The sequence below is a fragment of the Micromys minutus genome (genome assembly GCF_963924665.1).
Source record: "Micromys minutus genome assembly, chromosome: 20".
Classification (NCBI taxonomy): Eukaryota; Metazoa; Chordata; class Mammalia; order Rodentia; family Muridae; genus Micromys; species Micromys minutus.
This window is the reverse complement of record NC_137955.1, coordinates 40995044-41005815: the sequence shown is the minus strand read 5'-3', so window position 1 is coordinate 41005815 and position 10772 is coordinate 40995044. Positions and strand designations below refer to the sequence as shown.

The 10772-nt window shown below is 38.9% G+C and overlaps 1 protein-coding gene across 1 annotated transcript; it reads left to right on the top strand.

Annotated features, from left to right (window-relative positions):
* Positions 1-9962: 9962 nt before the first annotated feature.
* Positions 9963-10533, top strand: LOC308433785 (large ribosomal subunit protein eL21-like; the record flags this gene model as incomplete). Its single annotated transcript, XM_080933884.1, has 1 exon — positions 9963-10533. The coding sequence occupies exon 1, from the start codon at positions 9985-9987 to the stop codon at positions 10531-10533; it is 549 nt and encodes a 182-aa protein (XP_080790010.1). The 5' UTR covers positions 9963-9984.
* Between the last annotated feature and the right edge of the window lie 239 nt (positions 10534-10772).

The window sequence follows — 10772 nt, the reverse complement described above, 5'->3', positions numbered from 1 at the left end:
CACCATCGTAAAAAAAGGCCGCAAGTCCCTGGCCTCAGATGACTAACTAATCCAAGGTTTTATAGCAGACGAATTAGTTACAAGGGCCTGAATGAGTCAGTGGGTGAGTACGAACACTATTCATTTTAATTCCTCCCGGATGCACATAGACTTTGTTGAAAGTCTGAACCCATTGTTCCTGTGCCATAAAAGATGTGAAAAAACTATTCTGTCCAGACTTGCCCTTCCTACACACAAACTTCTTCCTATATCTCAAACCATTTTCTATGCCTTCTTCATTGTCAATGCATAACACCAAAAAGTAATTGGTATTTTTCGACTCATAGCCAAACTTGAAGGAACAAAAGTCCATTGGAATTGGCAGGAAGAGGGTGAGACTGAAGAGGTGAAAGTGCTGCAGTTTAGAGTGTAGGCTAGTTGCCTGCTCTTCTAGCCTTCCCTGGACTTCCAGCAGTAGGAATAGACAGGAAGGGAAAACTGGAATGATACTTTAATAGTATATTCCAAGGTACACTCTCACTGTTAAGGTTGTGCGCATCCTCTTGCTTTCTGGGTTGGTTTATTTCCAAAGACTGCTCAATCCATGGTGTGCTACTTGAAAACACATTGATACCCATGGCACAGAAATTACTTCAAATAATTCATTTCAAACCCTTTTAATACACGATTGGCGATAAGACACTCATCAAAATAAGCCACATCGATAGCAAAGTGTGTCCCCTCCCCTATCCCATTACTCTCGACACCTTCTTGATCCTGTCTTGTCACTCTTCATTTTTTCAACTTCTTGGGAGATTCAGGGACGCAGGCCTGGTGAGACTGCTCTGCGAGTAGCCGGGGCGCAGAGAGGGCTGGGCCTGACTCGCGGAAAACTTCTTAATCCTTTATTTTCAGCCTGCCTCCCCCTCACATATAGTCAACCTACTTTTGGGTCTTGGCTACTAAAAGGTGTTCCCATCTTCCCTTGCTGTCCATTGCTATTGCCACTAGCCCAGTTGAGGCCAGAAATACTACACTCAACCTAAGGAGAGACAGTGTAGTTTTTACCCCACTTTGCTGCCCATACGTTCCTTCATCCCACTAACATCTGCAGCTTTGATTATCTACACAAAGCCTGTCTATAACCATGTAACTACTTGGCTCACAGAATAAAATGCAGAAACCTCTTGCAGACTTTAAAGGCCTTCTACCATCTGTTCCTACCCTAATCCCCCTTACTTTTAATTTTATAGATCATTAGCACTTTCCAAACTTTCTATCCTTATTCACAGAGTACCTTTCCTTCGAAAACTCTTGTTGCCCATATTCCATCTGTTTGCATATTTAGATTAGTTATTGTCAGTTGTTTCTCTTTACTAATATTTTCTGACACTTCTGATATCTATTAAGGGAAAATGTGCCTAAAGCTTATTTTTAGTTACTAGAGCTATTGGCCTTAACCTTCTTCTCTGTACATGGCCATTGATGGCATTTGCTTTTTGCTCAGTGTAGAGCAAAAATTAAGAAATTAAAATAATTTCTTCCAACCAGCAATGACTCCAATGTGACTGTTGTCCCTTACTTCTCCTAGAAGAATTATATCACTTGTTATCTGAGCCCCACTATCTTGATGAACTTTTTTCATCAGACTATGGATTTAAAATAATACCCCCAATGTACAGTATTAAGAAATTCCTACCTAAACATACTGTGTTCAATATTATATAATTGAATTATGAAAAAAGTATTTCATTTTCTCAGGGAGAAGACATTTGACTTCATTTTTACAATTAAAGAGTTAAACGGAGTAGTACTTACTGCATGTCTATATGCTGATTTTATTCCACTAGAAATGGTAAACCCCAAAGGTAGAATTTTAATGAACCATAGGGTGTTAATTCTTTTTTTCCAGTCTAGTGAACATGCTCAAATGTTCTTTCCCCAAACTATGTGTAAGCACACCACTTCTCAGTAGACTGTTTTGTCTAACTTGCTATCGTTGAAGATCTATCGTTGCAATTCTATCGTTGCAGATTATTAATGGGTTCATAAGCCTCTGGCTCACATAATTCTGCCTTTGTGTAATGTCGCTTTTGAGTATGAACTGTTCCCAGTAGGTCCATGTGTTTGAACACTCAGTCCCCAGTCGCTGGTCCTGCCTGAGGAGTTTATGGGATGGATGAAGCATGCTGCAGAGCTGGCAGAGGGACTCTAGGAACAAGCCTCATAGGTCCATGTTCACCACTGGTGCTGGTCTGTGTTTTCTGATTTCTGACACTGAAGAAGCACCATTCATGTCCCCACATGCTGCCTACAATGAGGAAATCAAGTCTCTCTGCAGCCATAAGCCAAAATAGACTTCTTTAATTTATATATGTCAAGCATTTTTGTCACAGTGATGAGAAAACCGAACTAATTCACATGAGAATTGTGGATTTTAATTATGCATTAATATACTCATTGAAAGTACTTTTAAATTATTGAATCTTGGTAAGACCCACTGTCTCATTTACCTTTTCTGTACTGTTCATTTTATATAGCTATTCTTTTCAAGAGAGATGAGCTTTGTATTTGCAATTGGGAGATACTAAAAAAATGTCATCTAAGTGTGAGGGGAATTATGGGCAAAACTGTTAACTTTTTTATACTGAACATTACCTTATGAGGAATTTTAATTGGTAAAATTATATTAACCCCCTATCTAAAATATAGGCTCTGTTTTCATATTCTGTTACAAATAAGACTTCAGAAACCTCCAATGATCATGCTTAGCTTTGATACATTCTTCTAATTTTTACAACATCATCTGAGCAGGTCATTATTGCCACTAAAGGGAAAGACTCAGAATCTTCAAGAATCACAACCATATTAGTTACTATAAATAACAAATTAGGTCAGTTAAAATAAAACACTTGTATAAAAAGCAAATTGGAAATTTTACAACATGACCTTGGTATGCATAAAGCAAACACTTCTGATAACTGTGTAAAAACAATGCACTACTTTAATGTCTTTGTTTTCTTTTCTTTGATGGACATGGATGTTTTGTGTGTGTGCCTGTGTAACATATGAGTGCCTGGTGGCCACAAAAGCTGGAAGAGGGTGTCAGCCTTCCTAGAACTGGAGTTACAGACAGCTGTGAGATGCCATATAGGTGGTGGAAACTGAACTCAGGTCCTGTATTAAAGGAACAAATTCTCTAAACCGCTGAGCCATCTCTCCGGCCCCTAATGTCCTTGCTTTTACTCTCTCATTCAGTGATTTGCTGGATACTTTAGGCCTCTTGAATCAACATAACTCATCAAATTAGGTAACATCTATATCAGTGTGACCCAAGTAATCCAAGTAATTCATATCCAAAGAGGTAAGATGTTTAAGCAATATTAATCTGCACTACTTACTTGAAAATCCTTGGTAGTCAGTCATCTTGTGGAGTCACCACAGTAATGGTGCACTGTCTCCCCCTCCCCCGCACCCCAATTCCATGCCAACACCAAAACTTCATACTTTCCCATCACAGACTTTGCCTAGTCCCACCAGAACATAACTTGAGAGACCTACACCAAGACATTTTCCCCAAAGTCCAAACTCCTATTATTAAAAACAGAACAAGCAAACCAAAACCCTTCCTTGACTTTCTCTTTTTGGTATCAAAATACACCTCTCCTGCTTTGGGCAGACGTCACTCAACATTCTATATCCAAAAGTCACAAAAGAGGATTGCAGTGCTGCAAAGCCAATGATGTAGCAGACTTTGTGGTAGTTTTTCTAATTGGTCTACTATAAGTAGGCTGACGTATAGTAAATGCTGTGAATTGTGGGCTTGCTCTGATTTCAGTATGGTTTGTCTCCAAAGGTGCATGTTCGCAGAGCTTGGTTCCCAATACGTCAGGACCAAAGGCAAATGAAGAAGAGTGAAGATGGGTATTCAAGTGGGCAGTGATGATATGAAAAAGGCTCTGTGCCAGGTATAGAAGTCTGTCTCAGAAGGTCAGTCATGTGGTTGCAAAACTACATTAGTTATGGCCTAGAGGCTGAAAACCATTGTTTTAAGGTAAAGCTGCCCTGTGTCTTTGTTCCCAGCTGTTTACATACTTCCCACTCCCAGAAGTTTCTACCCTATAATAGCATCACTATGAGAGGGTCTGACTGGACAAATTGTGTCATTTTATATGATGTCTTCAGCGATGAGAGGCTCTGACTAAGCATATTGTGTCATCATATACTAGGACCAGAACTATGAAACAAAATAATCTTTTGTTTATAAAGTATGATATTGTACTAGTTCCTTTTCTGTCGCTGTGATTAAATATATTTCTGAAAGATATAAAAGACAGAAGGAGAAAGGGGTTTTTAATTAATGTTCACCTTTGTAGAGGAGCTGGTCATGTCACATACACAGTCAAAAGAAGAGAAAAATTAATGAACGTGTGCTGACTCACCTGCTGGCTTGTACTCTGTGTGATTTCTCTACTCATATAACAATTCAGGACTCCTTGACCAGATAATGATGCCCACCACACTGGGCTATTAACTTAATTAATTCCTGCATCAATTAACTTAATTAAGACAATCTCACAGTCTAACCCATATACATATATGGCATCACTGAGAGTATATATTGTATCGAGTTGACAAAGCTAACCACTGAATCAGTCCTAATATTTTGTTATAACAGCACAGATAAAATTTGAGCCTCCTGAATTAAATACATATGAACACATACTGGGAACCTCGAAACTTCTGGCAACTCCAGCTCTAAGTCAGACTCTTCTGTACTGTATTCCCAAGTACAAGCCCACACACAGACATATACATGTGCATACATGAAAAGATAGCTATCCAGTGGAAGATGACTGGAGTTCGTAGATGTCACCACATGCAAAGCTAATCAGAATTATACAAGGTGAATTACTTTCTTCCTTGTTTCCCTATGATTATTCAGTGTCGTAGAAAACATTGAAACACGAATTAATTTTGACACGTGTAGACAGTCAACCTTATCCAGTTAGGATGAGTGGATTTGGATTGGCATTCGAGGGAAGTCCTGAAATGAAGAGTTTTGTCTGTGAACTTTGCCTGTCCCCTTCCTTGCTGTTTTCCTCTGTCCGGAGTGAGCTGTATTCTCTGCTTCTCTTGGCCTTCACTTGATTCACTTTGTCATTTGCAGCCTGCCATGACTGAGTTTGCGTCACTGCAAAATCTCCTCTGCCCTCATCCCCACTCCAACCTGTCCATAATACTTTATAATAATATTATGGTATTTTTCATGCTAAGCCTCTTATTCTATTGAAAGAAATGAAAGGGTGTGTTTGTATTTTAAGCAGACTTCAGAAAAACATGATAGGGGCCATTTCAGAAAGACCAAGGTCGATCCTGTACTCATTTTAATTAGTGTACCTACTTAACCAGCTCTGACAGCACCCACCCATCTCAAAGATTTTAACGCAGAAATATTCCTGTCCAAAGAAAAAGACATAAAAAAAATGGAGCAGAGACTAAAGGAAGGGCCATCTAGGCCACCTGGAGATCCATCCTGTCTGCAGATGCCAAACCTGATACTGTTGCTGCTGCCAAGAGGCCCGTGCTGACAGGTACCTGGTGTGTCGGTTCCTTGGGCGGTCCATCCAGCAACTAAATAGTGCATATATGGATGCTTGGAGCCAACCATCAAGCTGATGGTTCAAGGAACCTGGGTAGGGATCTGATAAAAGGGCTGGAGGAGCAGATGGAGCTTGCAACCCCATAGAAGAACTGTGTCGGTTGGCCGGACCACTCAGTGCTCCCAGGGACTAGACCACCAGCCAAGGAGTGTGCAGGGAGGAATCTGTGGCTCCAGCTGCATATGTAGCAGAGGATCACCTTGTCTGACAGCAATGGGAGCGGAGCCCCTTGGTCTTGTGAAGGTTCTGATGCCCCAGCGTAAGAGAATGCTGGAGCAATCAGGTGGGAGTAAGTGGTTGGTTAGGGGAGCACCCTCATAGAGGCAAAGGGGATGGGGAAGAGAAAAGATAGGATAGGCGGTTTTGGAGGGGTAGCCAGAAAGGGGGATATTATTTGAGATGTAAGTGAATGAAATTATTAATAAAAACAATAAATAAAAAGAAATGGTAGTAACTGTAGTAGAATAAGCAAAATCAGTCGCTGAAGAGTAATATGCTGTGGGAAAACAGAGCGTTCTCAATCAAGGATCAGGACACATGGCACATTTTGGGACTTTGCAGCCCATATTGTCTCTATTATGACCGTTCAAGTGGGCCTTTCTGAAGAGAAAGCAGGATCAGACAATATGCAAAGGTGAGTGTCTGGTGTCTTATAAAGTGTTATTTCCGAATGCAGGAAGCCTGGTAGAGTTGGCCTGCCCTCTTGTTCTAGACTGCAGGCTTCCCCAACTTAACAAGATGTGATGTGCGGTCTTGGTGTCAATTAGTCTTGGGGCCAATGACCTGTCAAAATGCTTGGGAGTGATTGGCGCAGTTATAATATGGTTCATGTGACTATGGCTAAATTACTGTGGTTTTCCTTCTGACTTGTCCACCTCATAATAATGTGGAAGCACTATTCATTCAGTAGGAACCTCTCGTTGGGTTTTGGATTTCAGGCTGTCACTGGACTAGTAACACATTCCACAGTTTTCTCCCAGGGCCCTGCATGGCATAGCAAAAACCACACCTCCAGTCAGCCCACTGCGGTGCAAATGAGCCTGAGCTTGGAACATTGTAGAAATGGAACATGATGGATTTTTCAATGTAAATATGTCCTACATCAAGGAGCATGTGTGCCTAAAGGCTTACAACATTAATACAGAAAGATTAAACATGTTAACTAAACACACATTACTGTACTTTATGTATTATACTGTTTCAGTCCTTCAAGATGCTTAGGTCTAAAATTCTAAATGACACTCAATAAAACCTTATTAATGCTGGGAGAGTTACTTTGATTTTTACAACAAGAATTACCTATATTTTTACTTTTTAATTTTTAAATCTTAAGTTTCTTGACAATATATCTCTATTGACTTCTGAAAGAAAAGGCTATGTATTTGGAAACACAGGAGAAATTTAAAAATTATTATATACCTAAGATGATTAAGATGAAGATGCCAAATTCATCATTTTTGACATTTGAAAATAATTTTAGTAAGGTAAATATAATATTCATTCAAAACATATTATAAAGTTAACTAAAACAAATATTTCTAGAATGAATAATCCCCATTTTTTTCTAATATTTTAATGGTTTTTGGAACTGTCCTCAGAATAAGAAATAGACTTCCCACAAATTGTTACTTATAAATCACGTTTATTATTGCCCACAGAAAATTTTATGCTTAATGTATGCAATAAATTACGTGAGGCAATAAATGTGTGTCCTTTAATATATATAGCTATTAACTGTGGACTTCACATTTTATTAAAAGAATTCTGCAATGCATTTGTAAGAGCTTGTCATTTCACAGAACAGGTTAAATGTACACAAAATATTTCTCCTGTATAATGTGGTTTTTGATTCAGTTAGCTTTTAATATATTTTGCTTTCTCTTGATTGTCTTTGTGTAATTAAATGTAAGAGTTTAAATCCTTCCATAGGTACTAGAGATACAGCCCTTGCTGTGAAAACACAGAACCTGAAATCAAATCCTGGCACTCCTGTAAAAAGCCGGGCAGAGTCATGCATGTGTACATAACTGATAACTGCAGTGTTGCAGGGAGCAGAGACAGGACAAACATTGAAGCCTTCTGCTTTCTAGTCTACCTGCAGGCTCAGTAATAGACCCTGCCTAACAGAAGTCAGGCCTGATTTCATCCTCTGGTTTCTGTGCGCATGCACACACACACACACACATATACACATACACAAATACATGTATACAAATACACACACACAAATATACACACACTTACACAAATACACATACACAATTACACACACAAATACACATACACAATTACACACACAAATACACATATACACATACACAATTACACACACGCATACATACATACACATTTTTATATATTACATACTTTCACCTGGTTCCCATACATACAATATCCTTGTGTGGATAATTTTTGTGGGGCAAGATTCATAGAAAGAAGTCTGAGGTTAAATGATAATAATTTGTTGTAAGTGCCTTAAAAGTACCTTTCCAGTCTAGTGGCATGCCTCTGTACTTTAGATTTCAGGCCTCTACAGACTTGCTCACCTTCTCTTTGAAAATAAAAGATTTGGGGTTGCTTCTTCCCCAGTGGCCAACTAAACACCACTGGACATGATTCACTTTGTCTCACTTTTTACTTTCTTCTTTTATACAGACACAAGAGCTACAACAAACACAAACTAACTCCCCTTCTCACTACCTGCTGCTGTCTCCTGTATCTCATGTTTTTGTCTGAGACTAGCTGATAACCGCAGTCTCTGCTTCCAGCAACAAGAATAAGTTTTGTTCTCACCAGCTCTCCAACACTATATCTACAGCTTATCCCTACCCTTGTCACCTACTGAGATAGGTAATTTTATGTGTCCACCTGACTAAAATAAAGGAGTCACAGATGGCTAATAAAATGTTACTTCTGGGAGAATCTCCAAGGGTGTTTTAGGAAGAGCTTGGAATGTGAATCAATAGACTTAAAAGAGAACACCTTTATCAGTGTGGATGGGCGCCGCCCAATCAAACCATTGAGGACTCAATTTGATTTAAAATGTGAAAGAAAGATAAATTTGTTATCTCTCTCCACATGAATTGGACATCCACATTCTCCTGCTAGAGACACTGGCTCTCTTGTCCTCGGGACTTCAGACTTAGAATAGGACTAATATTGTTGGTACCACTCAACTTTCTGTGTTCTCCAAGTCCTAGGCAGCACACAGAGACTTCTCAGCCTCTATAAACACATGAGCCAAAACTATATATAAGAAACTCTTATGTGCATTTACATAAACTATTCTATGGTATATTTATGAAGTTGAATTCCTGCTGTTATGTACTCTATGTGTGCCTAAGTCCCTTGTATAAAATGGCATAGTGCTTGCATATAACCTTTGTATATTGTCCTGTATACCTTAAGTCATCACTAGATTTCTATGATAACTAATACAACTTAGATGCCAAATAAATAGTAATTGTCCTGTGTTTTTTTGTAGATAAATGTTTATCCATCTTCAGCACAGGTGCAAATAGAATATTTGATCACATGATATTTTATTTTATGTATCTTTATATAAGTTCATAGCACATTCAAGACAATAGACCATGTCACATGATGACAAAGAGTTACAGCAGAAATGTATGCATGTCTTTCTGTTAATGCAAGCTGGCTAAACATTCATTATCCATTACTAGCTCCATAAGTTTATTATAAAACAAGATCTGCCTTGTGTTTCATGAGTTTTGAAGTTTCATATAGATAAGCCAGGCAATTTTTATTTTGTTGTTGTACCTACAATAAATCATCCATTCCCAGTTTATGACCTTTAGTTACCTGATAATAGTCTCACAGCTAACCTAGAAGGAATAATTGCCCTGATCATAATGAATATGTTTCAAGCCTGCTTTCTTATCCTAGTGCAATTAGCCCCTTACACATAAAGGTTTACAGAGCCCTGTTTGCAGATTTTAGAGGGCTCAAAATTACTTGTATACATTTAGGAATTTTATAAAATTATTAAAAAGAGTTATGAAATCATCAATGTACCTACAGAATTTTACTACATAAGAGTACATATTAATGTTATTCTACAAAAAAAAATTGCTCAATTGGGTTACGCTAATGTCCAGGAATCATTAGACTATACAATAGTGACAGGAAAGGCACATCAGTAGCAAGAATCAATCCTGGGATGAAGTCTCTTGTGACCTTGCGTCAGAGCTCACCCTTCTCAGGCCATGAAAAATGGTGGGTCATCTCCAGAAAAGTTACTTTCATGCTTTTATCCTTTCTGTCAATGACTAGAAGTTACGAAGCCGGGCCCCAGCAGCCATCTTCCAGTTAACTCGCCAACATGACGAACACAAAAGGAAAGAGGAGAGGCACTCGCTATATGTTCTCTAGGCCTTTTAGGAAACATGGAGTTGTTCCTTTGGCTACATACATGCGAATCTACAAGAAGGGTGATATTGTAGACATCAAGGGAATGGGCACTGTTCAAAAAGGAATGCCCCATAAGTGTTACCATGGAAAAACTGGAAGAGTCTACAATGTCACCCAGCATGCTGTGGGCATCATTGTAAACAAGCAAGTTAAGGGCAAGATTCTGGCTAAGAGGATCAATGTGCGGATTGAGCACATCAAGCACTCAAAGAGCAGAGACAGCTTCCTGAAGTGGGTGAAGGAGAACGATCAGAAGAAAAAGGAAGCCAAGGAGAAGGGCACCTGGGTTCAGCTGAAGCGCCAGCCTGCACCACCCAGAGAAGCCCACTTTGTGAGGACTAATGGAAAAGAGCCTGAGCTGCTGGAGCCCATGAACCTGGACTACAAAAAAAAAAAAAAAAAAAAAAAAAAAAAGAAGAAGTTACGAAGCCTTGTAAATACTGCTAATCTAGATTTTTAAAATGAAATAAAATCAGTGCAGTCCAAAGTATAACAGAAAACAGTCATTCACTGTGTTGAATCATGGCTTCCCAAACTATGTGGACCAATCTTTAATCCTATGATCCTTGCAGATATAACTGACTGAGAGATATTGATATGTGTACATCCAGAATTGGAAAAGTAAAGCTGAGATGCAGCCATTATCCTTTTTGTACATGGAGAAAGTCATAAGGAAAGAAAACATATAACCATGAAGAC